This window comes from Bos grunniens, chromosome 4 (genome assembly GCF_055505025.1).
Source record: "Bos grunniens cultivar Pamir isolate PY7600 chromosome 4, Bosgru_T2T1.0, whole genome shotgun sequence".
In the NCBI taxonomy this organism is placed as follows: Eukaryota; Metazoa; Chordata; class Mammalia; order Artiodactyla; family Bovidae; genus Bos; species Bos grunniens.
Window position 1 is genome coordinate 119,718,502 of NC_141168.1, and position 26,136 is coordinate 119,744,637.

General features: G+C 39.6%; 1 protein-coding gene across 9 annotated transcripts; it reads left to right on the forward strand.

Annotated features, from left to right (window-relative positions):
- The first annotated feature begins 225 nt into the window (after positions 1–225).
- On the forward strand, positions 226–25,075 carry VSTM2A (V-set and transmembrane domain containing 2A). Of its 9 annotated transcripts, none has more exons than XM_086398635.1 (6): positions 267–701; positions 2,073–2,157; positions 2,476–2,642; positions 3,713–3,763; positions 6,503–6,839; positions 23,414–25,075. In XM_086398635.1, exons 1-6 carry the CDS (start codon positions 645–647, stop codon positions 23,458–23,460), a joined length of 744 nt encoding a protein of 247 aa, XP_086254761.1. In that variant the 5' UTR covers positions 267–644; the 3' UTR covers positions 23,461–25,075. The 9 variants fall into 9 exon arrangements, with proteins under 9 accessions (XP_086254765.1, XP_086254764.1, XP_086254763.1 ...); XM_086398633.1 differs by having other exon boundaries at positions 23,552–25,075; XM_086398632.1 differs by having other exon boundaries at positions 23,674–25,075.
- Positions 25,076–26,136: the final 1,061 nt, after the last annotated feature.

The following is a 26,136-nucleotide window of genomic DNA, read 5'->3' on the forward strand; positions in this document are numbered from 1 at the left end:
CCATCCTCCCGCCCGCGGCCCCGGCCCCGTCCTCGTAGCCCCGCCGCAGTCCGCGCGCCGGGACTCACTGAGGCGGGAGAGGATCAGTTGGCCGGAAGCAGCGCCTGGGGACGGACCGCTGCCGCCGCTCTCCGGAACTCAGGCGTAGACCGAACGCGGCCCGGCGCGCACGGAGTTAACGGCGCCGCGGCGCGAAGAGCGGAGAGGGCGCGAGTCCGCGAGGCCCCCGCCCCGCGCCGTCCCCGCGCCCCGCGCCCCGCGTCCCGCGCCCCGCGCCCCGCACCCCGCACCGCGGGCTGACGCCGGACCCGCCGCAGGAAGCGGAAGGCGGGCAGCCGAGCGGCGAGCACTACTCCGCGCCGAGGTCCGGGTGTGTAAGCGCAGCCCGCCAGAGCCGAGCCCAGTATCCAGCCCTCGACCGCGCCGCCAACTCCCAGTCCCCGCTCCGGGTCCCCAGAGCAGTCCAAGCAGGCGAGGGGCGGGATGTTCGCAGCTCCACACCCTGGGCGCTGAGACCAAGCCTGCCGGACAGTGGCATTCCTTTCTTGTGAAGCTTTTTGGCTGTTGGATACACCCATGTGACCTCCCCCCCCCACACCCCGCCAACCTTACACTTTTTGGAATGATGGGGATCTTTTTGGCATATGTTGGATTTGTGTTCTTTTCCGTTTTATATGTACAGCAAGGGCTTTCTTCTCAAGGTAAGTCTGTGCTCACTGGCAAGTATACATTTGCTCGCGGTGTGTGTGTGTGTGTGTGTGTGTGTGTGTGTGTGTGTGTGTGTGTGTGTCTTTGCGTTCAAAGAACGGCCAGGCAGATGTAGTCAGGTTCTTAGCAAGTAACAATGAATAGTGTTCTGTTTGGCATTTTTCTTTAAAGTTTATTAATGGTAGCCCAGCTAGATTTGAGAGAAAATACAGTTGGTTACTGACAACGAGGTGGGTTCCTCGGTGAGCACAAACAGAGAGCTATGAGTGTGTGTGTGTGTGTGTGTTCCCTCTATGTGCATGCACAGGGTAACGACTCTTGCATACATTATTTTCGCAAACAGAGCTGAGCATGGGGGTCTCTCCATGGCGAGCCCTCCTCTATGTAGGCAGTATGGGTTTAGAGTTTCCTTTTTCTGTGTCCGTGTGACTTCGTTTGCGTGTGTGTTTATCAAAGGACAGACTCCTCTGAGGACCCATAAAAAGGCACGACTTGCATTACAAGCAGCAGCAGCCTGCTGAATCCAGTTGTTCAGGACTTCGCAGGCTGCAGTGATCATTTCAGCACCATGAACAGATCACATCTCTGCTGCCAGAAGACTGCATCACTTCTGCAGACAGAAATGCCATCAACGGAAAAGTCCTTTTAAGATCAGAATGTCTTCTTAACATCTCCCGTTTCCTCTAAGTATAAATACAGTTCTATTTCAGTAGAGATCATGTTGGGATTTTATAAATTTTTAAAAGAGACACTGATGGCGCTTTGCTTTAAAAAGTGGGGGCAAAGTGCATCCACCCTAAATCGACCCTGCAGCCCCCCAGTCCTCCTCCCCATGAGTACGCATTGTAGCTGTACACTTCCTTAAGCTACAAATCTGTCCTAGACTTTTAAGGAATCATCAGCCTTTCTCAGAGTGTCTCTTAGACAAGATAAGAAAAACCATCCAACGCATTCCGTGTTAGGGAAGTGCCTTTGGGAGAGAGGAAACATATTTTTGTGAGTTTCACCATAGCTCCATGAATCTTGCAAACTAGCAGTATCAAGATTTGTAATGAAAAGGCTAAAAAAAAAAGTCTCTAGTGACTTTATAACAATCTTTAATCTGAACCAAGCCCAGGTGTGTGATTCTTACATCCCATGATGTATGACAATTTACAATACAAAAGCTTGTTGGGAACAGATATGAAGGTTAATTTGGAAAGAAAGAAAGAAATATACACAGCTTAAAAAAGTGTGCAACTTGTTTCAATGCTGTAGCCCTCCAATCACAACTGCTAATGTGTTGTGATATATATCAGGAATGTAAATTTTGACAGATAATCGTGATCTTTTCTCTATTTCATGGAACATCCAGTTAGTCACAGATTGTTCAGAAATCTGGACATAAGAGGCTCTCTTCATGTACCAGCTTGACAGATATGTGTAAAATGTACTTCCCTGAATCCCTCAGTAAGTTTTGGGGAATACTGCAGTCTGACAAAAGGTATTTGTATCTAACTATGAGCAGCCTGGCTAGCAGAGGGGAGTTATTGGAAAGCTTGTTAACCTTTCTATTATCTGGATTTGATCAACAACAAAATGATTTAGGCTTGATACCAAAAATAAGACAAGAAAGAGGCCAAGGAAAACGGTGGAAGGAGCCTCTGGGATATCATAGAGGGTTTTTTTTTTTTTTTTTTTTTAAAGACCCAGGAAAATGTAGTGAGCTCACAAGAGATGCTGTCAAGAGTGGAGTGCGTATTCCAAAAGGGTGCGTTTGTTTTGCAGCAAAATTTACCGAGTTTCCGCGGAATGTGACAGCAACCGAGGGGCAGAATGTGGAGATGTCCTGCGCTTTCCAGAGCGGCTCTGCCTCGGTGTACCTGGAGATCCAGTGGTGGTTCCTGCGGGGGCCGGAGGACCTGGAGCCTGGGGCCGATGTGGCCGGGGCACAGGTAGCAGAGTTGCGTCGCCCGAATTGCCTGCTTCGTGTCCGGCCCACTCACTGACTTAGACTCCTGAGTGTCCAGCCGGAATCTCGGCCAAGATTGTGTTGGGGCGCCCCTGGGAACACCCGTGGCTCACCTGGCGGCAAGGATGACGCCTAGGGATGCAAGGGGGTGAACCCTGTCCTGGCGACACCGCGTTAAAACCAAGGGAAAGCAGGTTGTCTAGTCTTTCCCGGTTAAGAACTGGGAATAGACTCCTCCTTTTAGTACTGGACATTGTCAGCAGCCCTAGATGGCACTGCTGCGTCGATACATCCCCGGACACTCGCTATCCCTTCAGTATGGTGGGATGGGGACAAATTCTGTCGGTTTTTCCATCACCCCCACCCCCACCCCCTTGCGTTCTTACCACCTCTGCCAGACGCAGAGGGAAGGAGCGGGGAGAGAGATGGAGAGGAGGGGGAGACTGAACAGGAGGAGAGACAGAGGAGGGGGAATGGAAGGGGATAGAGGAGGTGGGAAGAGACCGAGGAGGGAGGATGGAGATGGGGAAAGGAGAGACGGGGTGACGGAAAAAAGGGAATGGGGAGTGACGGAGGAACCCCAGTGGAGAGGGGGTGGGGAGGGGAGGAGAGGAGAGGGGGCGGGTAGAGAAACGAGGGTCTGAACAGAGAAGGAGGTAGTTCTGCAAAAGAGGCTGCAGATGTGCGGGGGTGAGTGAAGGTCTGTAGGAGTGACAGCAGGGAATGACAGAATGCAGTCACCGAGATCCCAGGTCTCCCATCCCCCGCAGACTCCCGCACCCCGGGCACTGACCCGAATGCAGCTCCTCGAGTTTGCCAGTCCCAGTCCCCAGAGTCCGAGCACGCCCTCGAAGATTCCTCACCCCCCGCCCCACCCGCAGAGTTCCCTGTCCCCTAATCCCCGCTCCCGCTCCCGAGTCCCCAAGCACAGCCACAGGGATTGGTCCCCTGGTGGGTAGGGCAGCGCCCCTCCCTCCGGGTTTGCCCTGTGGAGGGCTCCGGCTGGGCGAGGTCTGAGCATCCGTATGCCCCGCTCCCCGTTCCTCCCCGTAGGCTGAGCTGCTGCCAGACCGGGACCCTGACGGAGATGGGACCAAGATCAGCGTGAGTGTCAATGCAACTGCTGCACTCGGGCCGGGGCACCAGTTAGTGAATTTCGGTTTTCAAAAATGTTTATACTTACTGTTCCCAATAGAGGAAATTTGCACACGCGGGACAAGAGCCCTCTGGCTCTGTCTTACCTTACCTCACTGGGTACAAACACATTGAAGCAGATTTAGAATTCATACAATAAAATTATTTATCATAATGGTATAAATATTTGAAAAATTACTTGGGAATCATTTTTCACCCAAAGAGGAATGTGACACTTTCTTGCTTTTATTAACTATAACAGTAAAAGGCAGCAATACTAATAATTTATTTATACCAATAATTATCCTTCAATAGCAAGTAAAAGATGAAAATCTTCCCAGGCAGAAAAAAAAATTAAAGCGTCCAACAGGGAGTTGAAGTTGTAATTAAAATAACTCAACTTTAAATGGCATTGGCATTTCTAATGCCAGTGTTCAAAATCATGTAATATAAGACCAAAAGCCAATATAAATATAAAAGCATTGTTAGAGGAGGTTAACCTGTTGAAAATACAGAGATGTGTTTCTACTCTGCTGGTTATTACTGCTCATAATTGTCTGAAATTAGAAAATTTACTATACCTCAGAGGAAGCCATCTAGAATCACTTTATACTAATAGAATTATTTAGTTTGTTGATAATTAGTAAACAACTTTCCATTACTAGAAGTAATATGTGTATAAGGAATCTGAAAATCACATTTTAAAAGGAAATGTATTCTGAGGCTATTTTAAGCACATATAAAGTAATAGAATATTGGGGTTACATCATAGTAATGTAAAAATATGCTAATAAAATCAAATTCTCTAATCTAAATATATAATCTCAGCATGGAAGAAAATATCAAAAATAAGATACAAACCAGAAACTCCCAATTTCTTTTCATAAACTCACTGACTTTTTAGATTCTTTCAATTTAATTATTCTTATATCACAGAATCTGTTGTTTTCCAACAGTGCTAGAAAAGCTTTATTGGTAAGATCAGTAATTAATGATGTTTTTCTTAAATGTTCATTTATATATACACATATAATTAGATAGATTGTTTATTTCCTATTCATCTTTCATTTTTCACCCATACCCCAATCCTCCAAAGACAGGTGGTAAAGCAGCCTCACACATTTTGAGCTAGAGAAACATGCAGTTAGTTGCATAGTCATGCACACAACTGCTAACAGCATTATCAATGCCCAGAGTTCATACAATCTAGTCAACTGGAAAGAGCTCTAAACACAGAAGTAGAAAGCAGTGTGTTCCCAGTTCACCTGGTATGTGACCTTGAACATAGATCCTAAGCCAGCAGTTAATTTTAATTCCCAGGTGAGTTTTTACAAAATACAGTATGAGCTTTGCCCTGGAAAGATGCAGAGTGTTTCTGCATTAATCCAAATGAGAGTATTTTCTGAACCTCCTCAGATGATTCTAGTGTATAGTCAACATTGACAAGCACTGACCCAAACCCCCTAAGCCTCAGTATATTATAAAATGGAATAATAACAATATATAAGCACTCTGACTACCCCAACATTATCAGGACACCCAGTTGAAAATATATTTGAAACTACTATTTCCCATTAGTTTTACAGTCTTAATAATATTTGTATGTAATTTTCATGTACATAAATGCATACTTATGGTTATGGTTCAGATGTTGAAAACTGTTTATATATACAGTTCTATATGTAAAAACCAGATGAACACTTCCCAGATTTTCTAAATTATTTATGACTGTTTGAAAGTGTAATGCCCAGTACAGGAATAACTTTTTGCCTTCTCACTTCTCTTCTCTGTCTTTTGAAATTAATTTGGAAATTATCCAAATCCAGATCTTGAGTGTCATATGAAGTCCATCGTTGTCAGTCATGGATAATATGATAATATGATGTATATCAAATCTACCTCTTCTGATAAAAATGCTTACAGATCTATTGCATATTATGTAGAATTTTGTATATTATATATTACCATATATATATTCTTGGTGTTAATCTGGTATAAACAATATCAGAAGTGAGAGTCAGTTTCTATTTTGAAAATCAAAGCAGTGTTTAATTAATGGCATCTCAAGTTCCAACAGCACACAGACCCTGTGGTAGCAGGGGCATGTATTCCGAGTCATAGGATTTCAGGTGATATTCATTTGCTCCCTGAGTCTTGCCACCCCATGACTATAGGTCAGACTGCACCAACAGCTGGAGTAAAAACTTTACTATCCAAGTCTATTTTGCCAGTCCGTTTAGTAATCATCCTGAAGTGGGGATTAAAAGCACATTCCCACTTAAACTCAGCTGTGACCAACAGCATGTTTTTGTGATCTCTCAGAGTGGTAGGTAGCCTACAGTGAAGAAGAGAGGCTTTGTAAACTATGCACGCATTAGGTTCTGCTTCATTCAGTTGAGCTCACCTGGCAGAGGCCAGTCCCCTGATGGAATCATGGTAGAGCTGGTACCAAATGCCAACCATGTGGCTTATGGAATCTGGTTCAGCTGGACTAAACTCATGTTTCCATGATCTTGTGAATCTAGGTGTTAATAGAATAAGATAAGTAAGATCTTCTAATTAGACTGCTGAGGAAATAAAAAGCTTTCTGACTGTGGCTGTGAGGCCATTAAGACCTTTTAATTTTCCAACCTTAGCAAGCTCAGGACAAGATATGGAAACCAAATCACTTGATGTAGCACTTTGTTTTTTTTACCTACAATTTTTCAGACAGTGAAAGTCCAAGGCAATGACATCTCTCACAAGCTTCAGATTTCCAAAGTGAGGAAAAAGGATGAAGGCTTATATGAGTGCAGGGTGACCGACGCCAATTATGGAGAGCTTCAGGAACACAAAGCCCAGGCCTACCTAAAAGTCAACGCCAACAGCCACGCCCGGAGGATGCAGGCCTTCGAGGCCTCACCCATGTGGCTGCAGGATATGAAACCTCGCAAGAATGTCTCCGTGGCAGCTCCCAGCAGTATGCACAGCTCTGCCAACCAGCGAGTGCCCTCCACTTCCAGCCCTCAAGAGGTAGCCAAAATCCCCAAACAAAGTCCACAATCAGGTATGGAAACCCATTTTACCATTCACAAACCCTCCACAGGAAGATGGGTCAGTGTAGACAGATTTACGTGTGACGGTTTCTCTAAAATTAGAGAGCAAGTTCAGTTAAAATGAGGATGAGCTATGAGAGCCAGGGGCTGACCTTTCCTGAAGGTGTGAATTGCCCCATTAGTTGCTGGCAGTGCCTCATGTCCAGGGAATCTGAGGGCTGGACTTCTTTTCCTTCTGTATTTACACACTATAAGCACAATAAATCATGTGCATTTGGTTGCATTGTAAATACATGTTCATTTTCTCTACAGATTTATGTGTTGATAATGACCCAAATTAAGAGACTTTCACTTCATCATCATGTAAATGAAAGAGACACACCACATTTTCAGAGACTCATAGCTTTAAGCAGGACCAGTTACCAAGGGCTTCTGTTTTGAAGGAGAAACTTCAGCTGCCTGTGATGAAAGTAATTATGGTAATAGGAGGAAGTAAGGCGGGGTGAAAGGCAGAAAGTGGTACAGTGATAAGGCAGCTCCTGTCAATGTGGCTTCGATGCCAATTTAGAAGCTTAGTCACACATTTCCTAAGTCAGCTGTACAAGTTAAAGCTGTTCTGAATAGCATTAATTTATGCACTGATTCAGCCAATGGAAACTCACTGAAGTTTTAACCTTGGCATGGAATGAGCAGTACCTTACACTACCCTAGACTGTTCTGCATCCTGTTCAAATGCTTGATGCAGTATTTTAGGATGAAGGGAGCATAAAATATTGAATTTCTCAGTTTTGAGTTTGTTTCTTTATAGTTTATCATTGAAGAATTATTGATACTACTATTGTAATAGAAAATTATATTGCTAACATTCAAATTCTTTTTAGCTACTAGATTTTTAAAATTTCATCATTTTATCAGGATGATTTATATATAAATAAACATTTAAATATATTTTTACATTTATATGTAAAAATTAAAAAATATGGACATATATATATATATTTATCAGTCACGTCCAACTCGAGACCTCATGGACTGTAGCCTGCCAGGCTCTTCTGTCCATGGAATATTCCAGGCAAGAATACTGGAGTGGGTTGCTATTTCTTCCCTTTCTCCAGGGGATCTTCCCAGCCCAGGGTTCAAATCTGTGTCTCCTGTGCCTCCTGCATTGGCAGGTAGATTCTTTACCACTGAGACATCTGGGAAGCCCATGTGTGTGCATGTGTATATCTTTAAATACTTATTTATAAACAATATTTTAAAAATAATATATCCCACCCTAGATATATTAAAAATAATATATCCCACCCACTCCTTAGGCTTCATATGCTAATGTAGACTATTTGTTGTGAGCTTGACTAAGGGTCCCTATGATGTAGGTAAGCAGCTATCCCAGCATGTCTTGCTTACGGCACCTTATGCCATGCTGAAAGGAGACAGCTTCTCTGAAGCCATATTTGTGTGACTTTGTCTCATTTTCTTCTTTATCATCTCTTTTGTCCCCCAAAGGAAAAAACCAAGTTAAAAAATATATACACATGTGTACACACACACATATACACACACATGCACACACACACACCTAATGGTAGAAATTTTTTTAGCCATTATTTGGTAAAGATTTTATACTTTTGGAGACATTGTCTTCGTCCCTTTCTCACTGTCAAAATAAGAACCTAAATGCTATATGCAAAATTTCAGAGGCCATTCAGCAGACAATTTACAGCCTAACTGATGAGGACTCCAAATCATGGAACTGAAGTTATTAGCCTGCATAGAATATTCCACGCTAGAAATCATAAATCCATTTTGTGGAATCAGATTACTTATCCCAGATGAAGGATTCTAAGCATATTTCTAAATTCTTTACATTTTGGATTGAATAATATACTCTAAAAAGATTCATTTTATTTTAATATCTTTTTCTTAGTCTGATTGGTGCTAAGTGGCAAAGGCTATACAAATCTAACAAATTTCAAAGAGAAATCACCACTCATTTTCCACCCATCATCAGCCTCACCCATTGCTTCTTCTAAAGGAACAGGGTGTACTGCTTATGCAAGCCTGTATTCATCCAAAGCTATTTCCATTAAAAATTATCAGCAGTAGCAAAGGTTAATCTGAAACACAGTAAAAATTTTCATTTCAATTTTCTTCTATGGTTGAATACTGGAAAATATTTTATATACATTTAACATTTTCTAACTTCTAGTGCAGAAGCTATGGTGGCCCAGCCACTCATTTTATTCATGTGTAAGTCTCTGTGCTTGCACAATTATTGCATAAGATACAGTTTTGGGGTTAAATATCTATATCATCTTTCCTCTAACACCCACATCCTGATTTGTAATTTCGCTTTATGATTTTTCAGGTTATATTCAAATAAAGCTGATTTCAATACCCATGCTTCATTTATTCACTCTCCATCCTTTTGAGAACTTGTATGCCAAGCACAATGATACAAAAATGGAAGACATACTTCCATTCTTCAAAGAGTTAATCGTTTTTATATTTTCATTTGTGAGAAAACAAAATATTTGTAAATTACACTGACCACGCATCTTTGCTTTCCTGTTTTATTAAAGGCAAGATATGATGAAGACAAAATAAGTGAAATCTTGCCTTTACAGACCAAGAGTTATATTAGCCTTTTGTTTTTTCACTTGATATAGGAAGGCATGTGTCATCCATGGTGTCTGTGACACTATAATACCAACCTGTTACCAAAAGCTGGGCTGTTGGCCTTTTATTTTCATCACAGTTTTTACTTAGTTGACTGAACTATTTATTTTGAAATACTCAGTTCCTAATTCATACTTCTTTCTGTCAAAGTAGTTCTGTCTCTCTTTGAAGGAAAAGTATTAGCTGAAAATAACTCTGAATATATATTATAACATTCAAATTACTCAATTTTCCTAGAGCAGAAATTTATGTTAAAAATATGGAAAAATAGTCTTTTATTATCTGTATATCACAAAATATATAGCTACTTTACCAGATATTTTTTTCAAAAGCTAATGCACATGTAACTATCCAATTGAGCTGTATCTTTATGGTGTTTATTTTTAATTCTTTTAATTCTACCTACATTTGATAATCCACAATTAGAACCAAAATACTGAAGAAAAATCATAAAGCAAATAAATAGAACTTGGCTTTTGCAGTTCCTTAGGTTTTTCTCTTCTCCAATCTTTGTAGCCATAACTAACATTTAGAATGTCCTACAGGTGTTCTGAGGGTAACAAGTCCTGATTCTAGCATGAACTGGTTTAGTTCCATCTGCACTGAGAACCAGAGAAGGCAATGGCACCCCACTCCAGTACTCTTGCCTGGAAAATACCATGGACAGAGGAGTCTGGTAGGCTGCAGTCCATGGAGTCTCGAAGAGTCTGACACAACTGAACGACTTCACTTTCACTTTTCACTTTCATGCATTGGAGAAGGAAACGGCAACCCATTCCAGTGTTCTTGCCTGGAGAACCCCAGGGACAGGGGAGTCTGGTGGGCTACCGTCTATGGGGTTGCACAGAGCGGACAGGACTGAAGCGACTTAGCAGCAGCAGCAGCAGCACTGAGAACAGATCCCCAAGTACCTCAATAAACTACATCATTCTCTACTCATTTCTTTCTGTCTCATGGACAACATCTACTTCATACAAAAGCCAAACCTCCCCTCCATCCACCACCACCCCAGTTTCCTACTTTTGTCCTTCCCCACCCAGTCTATACTCTCTTCTATGGATCCCCTCTCCACACACCCCCTTGCCAACAAGCCAATGAAGGTGTGAACGCAGCCTGGCCCAGTCCCACCCCAGCCTGGCAGCTACACCCCTAAAGGTCACACCCACAGCCCCACCCCTCAGCTGCTGGTGTCCTGAACTCCCCTCTGGCCCCTTCAAGTTGACTGTTAGCATTCCCCTTTCTCTCTGTGGACTTCTCCAACTAAATTCCTCTCTTAAATGTAGTTCTTTTCCCATTCTCAGTGTTCCAGTATCATCCATTTCTATGGTTTCAACTACTAAGTTTTCCTCAGAAAATTTCTCAGTCTGTTGCAAAAAAGAGAACCCCTTCCAGGGCCTGAGAGTGGGCTTTTCTCTAACACTCTGAAATGAATTGTCTGAGGAGACACAAGTGCTGACAAAGCAAGAGACTTTATTGGGAAGGGGCACCTGGGTGGAGAGCAGTGAGGTATGAGAACCCAGGAGAAGGTCTGCCACATGACTTGCAGTCTTGGGCTTATGGTAATGGGGTTAGTTGCCGGCTTGTCTGTGGCCAATCATCCTGTTTGGCCCATATTTGGTGACTCGGGGTCCTTGCCGGTGGCTTGCACATCACTCAGCCAAGATGGATTCCAGCGAGGAGGATTCTGGGAGGTGGTAGGACCTCATAGATTGGGCATCAGTTCAGATCAGATCAGTCGCTCAGTTGTGTCCGACTCTTTGTGACCCCATGAATCGCAGCACACCAGGCCTCCCTGTCCATCACCAACTCCTGGAGTTCACTCAGACTTATGTCCATCGAGTCAGTGATGCCATCCAGCCATCTCATCTCTGTCGTCCCCTTCTCCTCCTGTCCCCAATCCCTCCAGCATCAGAGTCTTTTCCAATGAGTCATTTGGCATATGAACTGATATCTCCTCTGTTCTTTTGACCTTTCCCAAATCCTTCCTGTCGGTGGTAGCTTGTTAGTTCCACATTCCTTACCAGAACTTCCGGTTGTAAGATAACTAATACAAGTGATTACTGTTGTGCCTGACCAAGGCAGGTAGTTTTGGTCAGTGGTTCCCCTAACAAATTGACAGTCTGATCCTGACTTCCCTCTGGAGAGCCAGACCAGGGCTCCTGCTGTCCCCATTAACCCCACCACCACCGCCATGTCTGTTCTAGGATCCCTGTGCAGAGCAGAGCCCCTGCACAGTGGTTGACCGCAGCTGTTGACACATGTGCCTCTTGTGCCCACCCTGAGCCTGGACTGGACTGTGACTGCCATGACAATGAGATAGGAAGGAGTAATACCTCACCAGCCAATTCCAGACCTTTCCTACAAGAGAATAGGCAGCCTCTGCTGTGGCCTTAGAGCCAGCCATTGAGCACCAAGTGCAACTGCCTTGAAACATGGTGCTGACTGAAGGCAGCCAGCCTTTGACTTGAGCCCCAGGTGACCATCCCACAGACCTGTGAGACATAATAATAAATTGTTGTCTTAAGGTACTAGGTTTTAGGGTGGCTTGTTTCATGGCAGTAAATATTTAGATCAGATCCCTAAATATTCAAAAATTGAATTTATTATTTTAGCTTTCTCACCAAAAAAAAAAAAAAAAATATATATATATATATATATATATATATATATATATATATATATTCTTCCTCTGGTGTTCCCCAGTTCTCTTAATAACACCATCACAGGTAATGAGGAAATCTTGAATATGCTCATAATCTCAATATGTGGAACACGTCACAATAGAACATAAGTATTAAATAATTATTGTTTCCAAAGCACCATCACAGATTTTCAAGGTCTCATTTCCAAGCTATTTCTCCTGATTTCCTAACCCTCACACATAATCTTCTAAATTGCTCTTTCCTGAATGTTTTCAGATATTTCTTACCTCTGTGACTTTGAAAATGACGTTTTCTTTCCCTCTTTTTGGACTCTACTCAAATGCAGATTCTTTTATAAAACTTTCTCCTGTTGTCTTAGTCAGAATTGGCTGTTTCCTCATTCAGGTCTCCACAGCAACTTATTTACACTTACTTTGAAGTCCTCATTGTATCCTTTTCCCTGGGGCGTTCCTCCTTTCAGTTGTAGAAGTCCCATTTTCTGGGAAACCTGACACACAGACAAAATACTAGTCACCCTAAAGATGAATTTTTGGCTACAACGATCACCCCTTCTTTTGCCTTCCTGTAAGTGTCTAGGACAAGTGGATGTCTTGTTTGGGGAGAAAATGAAGAGAGAGAGGGCAGATATAACTTTGCTTTTGTCTTCTTTGTTCTTATATTTGCATAAATCGATTACATTGCCTCTGTTTCAAAAACGATCAAGACTCCTAAACAGTGTTTTTCAAAGTGCAGATGTCCTGTGCCACACTGACAAGGAAGCTTATTAAAAAGTTCATATCCCAGAACAAATGTCTTGAGTCTAGAAGCAGAAATACCCATTTTTATGTGCAGTTAATTATGAGAATCATTCTCTCTAAAAAGTTCTTATGAGTGAGAGAAAAAAAATCATTATGTACTATGAGATGTGTGTGCATGTGTGTGCAACTAAAAAATACAGTTTTAGAAACTGGTCTTCTGTTATTGTTTTCTCCAGTATTGTTTTGGACTTTTGTGAAACTGTTCTCTTCAAGCTGGCACTCATAAGAAAACTGGCCATAGTTAAGGTGTAGTTATGTTTCCATGTGTGGTTGCTCAGCAGGAATACTGATTCTCTGAACTCAGAAATATGATTGTTGTGTTTTCAACATGATGTGAACCTGAGCATTGAGAGGCAGCTGCTGCTCCAGCTGCTAGAATCCAAGGGCTCCGGAAGCTCCTCTCTGGCTTACAAATGTAGCAGCTTTCCAAAAGTGGTCAAATAGAGAAATGATCTTAAAACAGATTTCAGAGCTGGTGAGGGGAGGTAGATGAGGGGCTCAGTGTCTTTCTGGAGATTATTTTCCTGAGTTAAAATATGAGGAAATGGTGCACGACATCCAGGTGGAGAGCCACATGTATAATCCAGACCTCAATGTTGATTTTGGTTTAATGATCCAACTTGGCTGCTTACACAGGTTAAATTAATTTGATCATTGTAATTCTATCAGTTAAATGGCTGCTATGTAAATCAAGCAGCCATGAATAAGATGAAAAATAGATTTGAGGCAATGCTTTGGATAATACAGGTCAAAGGATCTGCTGGAGCTATGTTTGAGTTTGAATTATGCAGAGTAATAGTCTGTACTGGCTAAATTCTCCTGTAAACTATATTTAACTTAACTGGTTGAAATTCAGTAACTAGCTGGGTCTGTAAAACCAAGGCTCCATTTTGTGCTGTAAGAGTTTTTTCAATGCATGAACACTTAAGTGTTCTGCAAGGTTCGTTTGTGATTACTAGGGCTCTGTGATTGAGGAGCCATGAAGCAGAATTTGCCAGTGTTTTAAGATCTTGTCACGAATGATTTCATTCTCCTTAAGGTTTCAGGAAGCTGCCAGAGGAGCTTTATCTGGATAGATGACCAAAGGGTTGAGAAGGTGCTGGAAAGACCTCACTCTGTTGGTCAAAATAGAGAGAATTCTCAAGAAAGGCAAGGGCTCCTTCTTCCAAGGAACACTGCTGCCACCTATAGCCTGACAGGTGTATGCATTTCAGCTGCGCGTGCTCAGTTGCTCAGTCGTGTCTGACTGTGAGCCCATGGACTGTAGGCTGCCAGACTCCTCTGTCCATTGGATTTTCCAGCAAGAATACTGGAGTAGGTTGTCATTTCCTATTCCATGGGATCTTCCCGACCCAGGGATCGAACCGGCGTTTCCTGCGTCTCCGTCATTGGCAGGCAGCTTCTTTACATCTGTGCCAAAGAGGCAGAAATCCAGGGGAACATGCTTCTTAGACCAGCTGGTTCTCTCACCAGGGGAGGTGGTGGGCACAGTTATTAGACTGTTCTTGTCTCATGTCCATCACTCACAGCTGCATGTACCTCTGCTTCCTCAGTTATTAAATAGGAATGATCCTCATGGTTTTGAGAATTAAATGAAATTATATACATAGAGAGCATGTCACTGATCAACTCTCGATAAGTGAGTGACAAGTAGTTGGCTGTGTGTAGGTGATGAGCTAAAGAAGGGAGAATGGGTCTTCGTTCCTGACTACCTTTTATTCGTAATTTCAGAGCTTCCTTTTTTTCTTCTGTCACAGTGACGTTAATTAATGATAAATTGTCCACTACATAATCATACCACATTAGCCACCAACTGTCTTGACCAAGGTTATAACTAGATGGTTGACTTTATTGGTTACAAAATAATAAAATTCCAAAGGATTTTTAGGACTTTGAGCTGTGACCTGAATAAGTAATGTGTTTATGGAAGCTGAAGTTATACACACTGTGTGCTATTGTAATTAAATTCAAGCTTTCAGAAAAGACCCTCAGAAATTTTTTAAAATCACAAAATAACTATGGAAAGTGAAAATGAAAGTCTCTGAGTCATGTCCGACTCTTTGCAACCCCACAGGTGCATCTGAAAACATAAACAAGAATATTATTAAAAGCTTTAAAAAGAGAGAAAAGCAAAATGGATTTAGAGCCTTATAATAAGAATGGCATAGTAGTAGTAGATAACATTGTTTCCTAGATACTGTGTTTGTTGAGTGAGCTGCATACAAATCTCCCTGAACCTCAGAGTCTTTATCTATAAAATTGAGGTAGTGACACATGTGCCCTAAATAACATTTTAGCATTGCGTCATGATATATTTTAAACATCTATCAGATTACCTGGCACATGAGTGAGGTCGTCACTTTTTGGTTCTCTGAAATAACCATGCATAAAGAGGGCAATAAAGCAACATAAATATAAACAGAGAAGGCTCTAAAATAGTAAAATACAATAATATCTTATGTATTAAAAGATAATAATTAAAGGTGAATTTATTTAATAAACTTAAAAAAAAGAGTACAATTTAGGCTACATATCCAAATGAACTTAAATTAAGAGCTGAGCAGAAAAGAGAAATTTGACACAGGAAGATTAGCATAAAATCAGAGGCCTGACGGTTTAACATTACTAAAGAAAGTTTAAAGTTACAAAATATACAAATGAAAATAACATTGTACTATAAATAATTTAAAACATTTGTTTGATTAAATCAAGTGTAACTAATAAGTGGTGTAACAGACAAGGAAATATTTGTGTCTAACACTCAGGGAAAGAAGGGAAAAATGTCCATTTTAGAAATGCAAATGATTATGTAATCCACTCTAAATGACTTAGAGATATCAAAAGTGATCATGTAATAGCATAGCATAGCAATATTGATAAGCTCAAAGCAAAGATATAAACCTAAATCAGTTCTCCATATGACAGCAATAACCAGATAGAAAATATTTGCAGCATAATATATAATCCTCAATAGTAAAAAGAAAAGGGTATAACATATCTAATTTTTTAAAGGAATAGCAAATAAATAGTATAAATATAAAAATGATTAGAACACTTTGTTAGAAGAGTTTAGGGTTGAATAAATGAGAAAATACGCTGTTTTGGGATGAACAATCTCAGTACTGGAAATATGTCAAGTTTTTCAAAAGTATTTGTAGATTCGTTGCATTCCCAGTCAAATCCATAGTCAATTTTGAAAATTTGACACGTAATTTGGCAAAGATGTGGCTCAGCTGGTAAAGAATCTGCCTGCAATGTGGGAGACCTGGGTTCGATCCCTGGGTTGGGAGGATCCCCTGGAGAAGGGAAAGGCTACCCACTCCAGTATTCTAGCCTGGAGAATTGCATGGAGTGTATAGTCCATGGGGTTGTAAAGAGTCGGACACAACTGAGCAACTTTCACTTTCACTTAATAATCAATACATGCCAGCAAGGTTACAGTGACTCAGGTATTCTGCTGTATCATTGCTTGCAGGGTGAATTGATACTTCCTTTCTGGAGGGAAATTGGCAAGAAAGATTGGTCTCAGGGCTTGAGGCTGGCCCTGAGATGATGTTCTGGGAGGAAAATCCAAAGAGCTCAGGAAAGAGGCAGACCCAGATCTGTGAACAGGAATGCATATCACAGAGCTCTGCCCACAATGGGAAATACTCAAAGGACCAGTAGGAGAGAAGTGTCCCAGTGAGCATGGCAAAACCATACAATGGATAGGAAGCACCTTCTAGAATCATGTCTTCAAAGAAAGTTTAATGAAATTAGAAAAGAACCAATATATAATATAATGTGAAAAAATACAGGACAAAGAACTTTAAAGTGAAAACATAAAGAATACTAAATTTTAAGTCAATCTGAGATATTCACATAGAAAATAACAAGAAATAATATGAAAATGCCCATCAAATTATCTGATTATTTTGTTTGTATTGATAACATTTGTACACTGATAATTTATTATTTTTGTCATAAGGAAAAGATATTCGAAATTGCCCAAATTTAAAAATAAGCCAGTGTCAGACAGCTCTTGAGAGAGAAAACAAAGAAAATACATTGAACAAATAAACAAAAGCAAAGTAAAAGTTTTGTGTAATTGTGAAGCTTATGACAAAAAAACTCACATGTACACATATGTGTGTATGTATATTAAAAGCACTATGGTGAAAGTGGTGTCCCTAGAAATTGCTAGTAGCATTGAAATTAAGAGCATTATATCTAATTTCCTGGGAGCTGGTTGGAGAATCTGACCATCAAATTATTCTTATTTGTCTAAACATAATGGGTGTTATCTTGATAAATTTATATTGATAAAATAAATCAAGCACATATAAAGTCTTTAAATAAAATTTCATGCAGTTACTTTTCCTCTCTATAATATGACTAACTGAGCCCCCAATTTGGAAGGAGATCAAAGTGATGAGCAGAGGTATGGTCACCAGGGGTGCCAAGGAAAGTCAATACTCTGGGAAATTGTATACATATTAACCGTGTTTTATTTCATATGAATGCTTCAAAAAAGTCTGAGAGAGCATTTCTGTATGAATTCAGAATCCTATCTGCATTAAAAGATCCATATAGGTTAAACTCTCAGTGCTTGAAATAAAGCAAATTGCAAAAGCTAGGGGCACCCTTAGGACACTGTCCTTACAGTAATGTAAGTGTGATGGGATCAGAACTCTGGCCCACAGGCCCTCAGCAAAGCCATCCCACCTTGGCACCAGTTGTCCTCATAGATTATTCTTGAGTTGAATGTGCTTCTTTAAGTGCTCAGACAAACATTTGTTAAGATGCAAATCAGTTTCTAGCCTCAGACAGAACTCCTGAGTAGCAGTCCTTCACCTACTCTCTGAGCAAACAGTGTATTGTATAAACCCTCTCAGTTTCAGTTCCTTAATCAGCAGAATGATTGTGTCAGCCTCCTGGGACCACAGTCAGAGGTAAAGAAATATTAGCTACTATTGTCCTAATCATCACCCTATATGCATCAGGATCAGTTCTTACTTGGATGAATCAATTACAGTGAAAATGTGCTGTTTTGAGATGCACTGTGGTCCTAGCAGGCGGAAGGCAGTTTCACTTTTGTGCCCATTCTTGAGTTGCTGTAGAAAGTAGGAACCCCAAAAGCCTGCTGTAAACAAAAAAGTCTGGGACCTTCTGTTGTGAATGGGGTATCACTCCTGCACCTTGTCACCTAGACCTTTGTGTACATGGGCAGCTGTGCTTGTCTCCCTCAGCTACAAGAGGCCTCATAACTAGAATAGAGGTGTAAATCTGCTCACTAAAGGAAAGCGGGAAACAAATTTAAACAGCTGCTGCCAACATGCCTGGGCAAAATAGGCGATTTATGTATTAGGTCAAAATGAAGCACATTTCTTTTAAAAAATGGATCTCTATAAGAAATTGGCACTAGTTCCATAGGAATCTAATAAAAAGATACTCTTTTCAAAAAATTATAGGATAAAATCATCCTATTATTTGACCCTTCCCCTTAAGTCGTGGTTTAGTATGTGAAAACCTGAATAAAAATTGCATTAAAAGGTAGCTCAAATTTTCTCACAGCTACTTTCATATCGTAAAGCTGACACCTATAATAAAAAAGAGGTTAGTCAAGGCCTGTCTGTAACCTAGGCCTCTTCACAGGCAAAACAGTTATTTCAGTGTTGCTTCTTTTATTTTTGGAAAATTTCCATTTTAAGTTTGTTCATGGGATAAGCATCACTAATATTCACTTTGAGAAAATTAAGATTCTGGAGCCAGATCAGAGAGCCACAGCAGGACATAAGTCGTGTCCTTTCTCTTTTCTTGCTCCTTTTAATCCCACTAGATACTCAAACAAGAAGAAGAACCCATGAGGATTATACCTAAATCTGTAGATCGGTGCCCTGAATTGCGACTCTTCCCCATATCAAAACCAAGAGTTGTCCTCACATAGGAAATTAATCCATCAAGACAATCCCAGCCCAGAGAAAGAGGATATTTAAAGAGCTGGCAAGATTTAGATGTGATAAATTATCTAGATAGTTGTCTCAATGTTCTACTTACTTCTCTGAATTAAATATCCATATCCCATATCTTTCCTGGTGGCCAGAAACTTTGGTTGTCTTTCTCTTCCCACCACTAATGGTGGTACTTTGAACATCAACTTAACTTTTCCTGGTTCCAGGCTATCAAATTTAGATTAAAAGTATAGAAAAGAGGTCATAGAAAGAAGAGGAGATGTAAGAATAAGGGTGGGACCACATCTCATTCAAATATTTAAATTAATTTGGAGGAAACTTTAAGATCTAAAAGACTATAATAGAAAATTTCAAAATAATATTATATCATCAGACATTTGGCATACTGTATGGCACAAAACAAACGTTATTAATGTTTAGGAAAACAAAGAAGCTGATGTTTTCATATCCAATACTTATCAGTTCAGTCTTAGGGAAAGTTTATGTTTTTCCCTAAAGCCAGTTGTATTTTCTCTGAAAAGATTATTGTACATTTAAATAATAGCTTCACATCTTAATCTAATATGTGGAGGCAGTGAGGCAAGGTTGCAATGCCTGAGGGGGTTTCAGAAAAAAGCACATCCAGACTATGAGTTGATCTGACTGCACTGCTGTGCCCTCCTTTCTGTGCCTTTGTTTAATTATCTATTAACTGTGTAACCTAGATTGAGTTATTATATGCCACTGAATTACATTTTCCTAATCTGTGTGTTCACTGTATGGGCCTAATGAGAGGATAAACTAAGACAATATTTGTATGTCACATGTATATGTATTCCCTGACACATGGTAGGTGCTGAATCTTCCAGTTTGCTGTGAAGGAGAGGATGCTGCTTTGTTCAATCTGCCCAGTGTCTTCCACCCTCATGGCTGTAGATGGAGAGGGGTGAAAAAAAAAAAGGCAGTTCAGAAGGAACCATCTAAAAAGGAAGGTGCAAAAAGGGAGCCAAGTCCTTCCATCTGGCAAACAGATGAGGGCCAGGCAGGCTTTCCAGTTCAGACGCTGTGCTGAGTTAATCAAGGCAGGAGGAAGGCAGTGACTGAAAATGTGGGTAAATGGTTCCTTCTCCACCTGATCCCCAAGGATTCCAAGGTCGCGACTCCGTGTTGTTGTGATAGGTTCTTATTTTGTCTTGTTTCTTATAAAAGAAGTAGATGGAATTTTCTGTTATTCTCTGAAATAATTGTTATGCATAGTGAAGATAAAATATCTGAAGCTTTTTTCTTTCCTATTTCTCATTGGCCAAACTCATTTGTCACAGACACAGTCTTGGGCAGCGGTCTTGTTTATCCACATCCCAGTGAGGGCAGTGTGATGCGCTATCACCAGAAACAAAAAGGACTGAAGAAGAAAGCTAAATTTTGCCTGTACTCATGAGACTTCTAAGAAGCCTTCTTAGACTTTTCCATTTACAAAATGGAGCAAATCCCTCTTCACCCTACCTTACAAAGGCATGAGAAATTGCACCTGAGAGAGCACTGAGGAATCTTTAAACATAAAAACAAATGAAAGGCATCATTATTGCACTGAAGTCAAAGGACATCATGAAATCACATTCTGAATCAGAGAAAAATCTTCAGATTCTGTTAGACTGCTCCTCATCGAAGCATGTTATCTGCACATTTTCTAGCCATAATTTAGATAATAGCATCTCCCTTTCTTCTTTACAGGGTATTTTGTGGTGGGGGCAAAAGTTTAAAGACTCAAGGCATTGCTTTACAATTTGAGAATATTAAAAAAATTCCTAAAATTTTATCCTTGCCTTTAATAAGTTTATAGTGTAATCAGTGGGGTAAGATACAAATATAATGAGTTATAAGTCAATGTGAGCCCTGTTAAGGCCATAAGAGAGGCAAAACCAGAATCACCAGGAAGATTAGAGGAGAAAGAGCTTACAGCTGCTCAATGGGAACAGACACAGCAGAATACAGGTTATATGAGGGGAAGAGTTGCTTAAATGAATGATCATTTTTAGGGAAAAACAGATCATCTTAGCTTGGTTTGAGCACAGAGCGAAAGGAAACCAAATAAAGCAAAACAGATGACCTAATACAATTTCTGGCCTCTTCATGAGAAAACATATATAAAACAATAAAATGCAAACAATTGTTATGCTCATTTTAGGAAACATCAAAGAAATAAATACATTTTTTGAGATTTCAGAAGTGAGTGACTGCAGAGGAAATTAGAAGTCAGGGCTCCTGATTGCAATCCTGAATCTCATCATTCCAAAACAATAACAACAATAGAGAATGAGTAGCCAAAGTTTGCACTTTATAAAAAAAGTATTGTTTTTTTAATTTTCTTTAGAATAAACCATAGCATGTTTGATAAGACAATAATGTTATATTCAGAATGTGTGCTTGTGTGTGATAAGTTGTTTTAGTTGTGGCTGACTCTTTGGGACCATAGCTTTCCAGGCTCCTCTGTCCATGGGATTTTCCAGGCACTGGAGTGTGTTGCCATGTCCTCCTCCAGGGGATCTTCCCCACCTAAGGATTGAACCCAGATCTCTTACGTCTCCTGCATTGGCTTTACCGCTAGTGCCACTTGGGAAGCCCTATATATTCAGAATAGTGTGCATCTAAATGAAATTGACTATGATGATTATTTTTTAAAATTACATAGGACACAGTATATCATTTTCGAGTCTCAGATTTCACTGTTGAAATCTTTGGGGTTACAAAGATGAATAAGCACATATCCCTTCTTTCCAGACATGAATAAAACCTTTAGAAAGAAGAGAGAAACAATCTGTGATTTGATGACAGAACAGATTTGTTGTAGAATTTACTGTATGGGGAAAAAAAACATAATTGGCTTGACAGAAATAGATTTCACTTAATGAACAATATCCTAGTAATGCAAGTGCCTAAAGTGGATGAATGATTACAATCTGAAAAAAACGTTATGTGTTGCAGTGGTTTATTGCATATCTGATGGCAATTCAAAATATTAACCTTAACATATTCTGTACAGTATATAATTGGGTTTGTTTGCAGTTATACTGCCCATGTAAATTTTAATTTGCACATACTGGACACAGTATAATAGAAAATGTTGTGTCAGAATGGCAGCTGTTCCCTTCGAATCTCATCATTCTCAGGAATGATGGACATCTCCTGTGAAGGGTTGATTAGTTGAGAAAAGAGGCACATAATTCACAGTTTCAGCAAGTTTGAGCCAATCTGCAATGCTTATACTGAAAAGGAAACATTTCACAAAATACCATTTTTGAAGAATTAATCATTTTCCTTGGTTTTATTGTTTTTAGCATTTTTAAACCTTTATTCAGTATCATACATACTTTGTGTCCAATACTACTGGCAATTTAAGGAGTCATGTAATCATTTTGTTTCTTTCTTTCTTTTAATTACATGAATTTCTTTCTTTTAATTAAATGAATTCCTGTCAAAGAGTCTCCCTTCAAAGATAACAAGGGCACATATTTAATTTTGGCTCTGATGCAAGTGATTCTACATGGATTGTATCTATTTTCCTTGTATAATCTTTATATTTAGAGCCACACGTGGACTGTACCTTTACTTTTGCATTTTTAACATTTGTCACCCAGCTTGAGTGAAGCAACATGCTCCAGAGACCCACCACTGACCTTGGGTTTTGAGTCATAGATTTCTGTGTTAAGTACATGACTCACCGCCTAAACAAAGGCAAATCAATGGTGACACTTAAGTAACCTAACTAGAAACATTAATGTGAGTCTGCTAAACCACCCCTTTAGAACCCTAAATATTTACTCTACAGTAACTTTTTGAGAGTGTGTGCTTTCACCTTAATTTCTATCACTACCAATGTGGAGCTGAAATATTCAAAAGATTGAATTTGCCTACCTTCACTCCCTTCAAACCCTTTTAACTTTTCTTGAATTAAAATAAAGGAAGAAAGAAAAGAAATGCTTTAAGGTCCATCACATTTTTGTTTTCTTATCAATAATGATAATTACTAGTAAAGGTATATCATTTACATTCATGGATAAAATATGTGAAGAAAAATGCAAAAGGACAATTTCATTCCCTCCCTTATGTAGTCTCAGAGAGCTGTCAAACATGTCCAGTTCTTGATAGTGCTAAATTTTCTTCAGATTTTAAGGATAAAAAGTTGAAAAAGCTCTTCCTCTAAAAGCAGATGCCCAAATGCACACGCTCCAGAACCTGTTCTCCTTGCCCTTGAGAAGCCTGCTGCCCTTGGTTTGGTTTTCACCTCCTGTGGTTTTACGCTTGCAGTGGTAGAACAGGGGATGTGTTTTTAGACACCCATTTAGGAACAACCAAATAACTATAGGGAATAATCCTCATAGAATTGCTTGAGAAAAAAAGTATCTGCATTTGTTCCTCTCAGTGTTCCCAACCATGAAATGGCATGGTTTGAAAACAGACAAAGCAAACAAGACCACTTCCTGGGACTGAAATACTTTGTATGTGTTGTTATTTGCAGTGCATGCCAAGACATTCATGGGCACCAGAGCCAAGCTGGCGAGCTAATTAAATATATATATGTATGTGTTTAAAACAGCCTAATAAGGAGCATTGGAAATCTTCGAGATGAGCGAATATCTTATAACTTCTTCCGCAGGTGCGAGGATAGCTACAAGCCATGGACTTTCTGTCCTGCTTCTTGTCTGTGGCTTTGTGAAGGGTGCTTTGCTTTAGTCTAAAGTGCTGACTTTTTTCCAATATCACTTTCTCTTCTTAAAGCAAAGAGCAAATCGCCTGTAAAATCTACGGAGCGGACAGCAAAGTTGACCCTAAACTCCAAGCACCACTCTGCACCCACTGTACTCTAATTACCTACACAAGGAGCGCCTGCTTTCCGAAGCATAAACGAAGAGGCTATCTCACGCTTTGTTCATAACATTTTCTTGGGCAAATCACTGATCTTTTATTTCAAGAGAATTAGTGTGAAGTGATAGAACATTTTCTAATAGCAAGATCTATATTTTTCCTTTTCTTTCGGCTACTCAAAGCATCATCTCATTGACTGCTCAGGGGTTGGCCTGACCGTCCTCGGTATAGTGAATATTTACCACAGACACCACTGATTTCCTGCTAAAGACCCATTATCTGCAGAAAGTAAGCAGAGATCAAAAGGCTACAGAACATAAACTATCATCAAACAAAACTCCTGGCTGGGGGCAAGAACAAAACTTTCAACACTGCAAGTCAACAACATTATTTTAAATAAGAAATAATAATTTAAATAAGAAATAAAAATTTTAAATAAGAAATAATAAGAGAATTTTTTTAAAAATTTTCCCCCTTTTCTTGGGCTTGTCTCCTTTTTCTTGATTGTAGTTCTTATTCCATGCTGGCAAATGCTGATTATGGCCAATCCCTGTAAATCCTGGGAGGTTTATATGAAGACATTTTAAGCATTATATATTTCAGTGCATTTTAAGTCATTTTGCAATTCTTGTATACACAAATGACAAATTCTGTAATTGCTTATAGTATGTGTGATACAACTTCAAAGTAGATAGACTCTGAGCCTCATGCAAGCTGATTTTTATCATTCTCTATATAAATATATACAAATAAATATCTATATGTTGAACCATCAACTAACTTTCTTTTTGGATAAAACATTTGTTTTTCACTTACAATTCCTATATAGTGGGTATTTTGTAATGCATTGTTTCACTTCCACAGGCTTGACAGTTGCAGGTGGCTTCTGTTGCCCCCTGCTTCCTTCTGGAAAATGCATATTCAAAATTGTATTGGTCTCTGATAAATGAATTAATTTTGTTATGTGTATGCTGTGTTGGAATTTGCTATGTTCCTTTATATAAGGTGTTTATTGGGGTTTGAGGATCTTTTGACTGAGAATCTACGTGCTCTCGTTTTGACAGCCATTCCTGTATCATCATCATTTTTGTCAAAAAGCAATGTTGTTTCTATAAAATTTGCCTGGGAAGGGGATATGGGGAAGGTGAAGTGGTCATCATGAGTCCCTAAATTCATGCAAGAACACTTTTTGCTATGGCTAAAAAAATGTTGCTTCCTTTGATATGTATGAATTTTTCTAGCTTTGTTATTCTGTTACTTGCTAATTATATTTTAATGTCTGCTAATTAAAATTAAAATTTGGTTGTTGGCTAAATATAGTATGCAAAAGATGACTACAAATTCCCAACTAAAGAAGATAATGTGTTCGGTTTTCACTAGTTAAGTGAATTATAATTTTAAATATTTCATTCTTATTTTGGGGTTTATGACTATTTTATTTGGAACCTGTTTTCTACTCTGGCAAAGAATGATAGGCAGAACTAGCATTGTGTTCCATATACACTATGGAATAGATATGGTTGAGTTAGAAATTACCTGAGTTTTCCTTCCAGAGAGATTCTTCCATTTTCATTCATAACAAACCAGAAGATCATCTCTATAAGACCAGCAGCACCAAGCCTAAGGTCCTAGACTGGAGCCTGAAGCAATGAATACCTCTGCTTTTCAAAGGTAAATGCATTGATTTTCTGCAATTCAGTTACAAGCAAGGTGATATTTTCATAATATCCTTAACATTATCTTCTGAGAAATTATGTTTCATGCTAAATCTTTTATTGACATTTTTTGTTCACTTGGCTTATTATTTCAGTCTAATGAGAAAAAATAAAAGATTTGGTTGCACTATTTTATTAACTTAGAAATTTATTTTCTTTCAAGGTAAATGCTTAAAATGCATAAAATAACAAGATAAATATTATTTATTAAGTCTATCTGGACTTTAAAGTTTGTATACATTCAAGCATAAATAAGTATACATTTTCAAATTCAGTCAGACTGGGAAAATCCACCATGTAATTTACTTTACACAAAGTTCAGGTCATGAGATTGATCAGTTCTAAGGCAAGATGGACATGTATCTGTATCAGTGATCTTCACCATGCTCACTTGTAATAAAGAACATTATGCTGGTTGGAAAAACTCTCATTACACTCATTGCATGAGGGTACAAAATAACAGTTCTTTGTCAGTATGCTACCAAGAGTCTGACTTACTGACTTCTTTGAGCAAGAACATGGCATACAATCTATTTCTCCAAGCTGGAAATTTTAATGTGAATCTTAAATATTGGAACAAAAACTATAACAAAGAGATGTCTAGTTTTACCATATACTGTGTCCCTCTGGGACTAATTACTTGGTATGTAACTATGACTAT

What these genes read in the sequence shown, in the direction of transcription:
- VSTM2A (XM_086398631.1), top strand. Translation starts at nt 645, where the DNA reads ATGTTGGATTTGTGTTCTTTTCCGTTTTATATGTACAGCAAGGGCTTT. An exon ending in GCAAGGGCTTTCTTCTCAAG is followed by an intron (nt 702 to 2,072) that starts GTAAGTCTGTGC and finishes AGTTAGTCACAG; the next exon opens with ATTGTTCAGAAATCTGGACA. An exon ending in GAGATGGGACCAAGATCAGC is followed by an intron (nt 3,764 to 6,502) that starts GTGAGTGTCAAT and finishes ACAATTTTTCAG; the next exon opens with ACAGTGAAAGTCCAAGGCAA.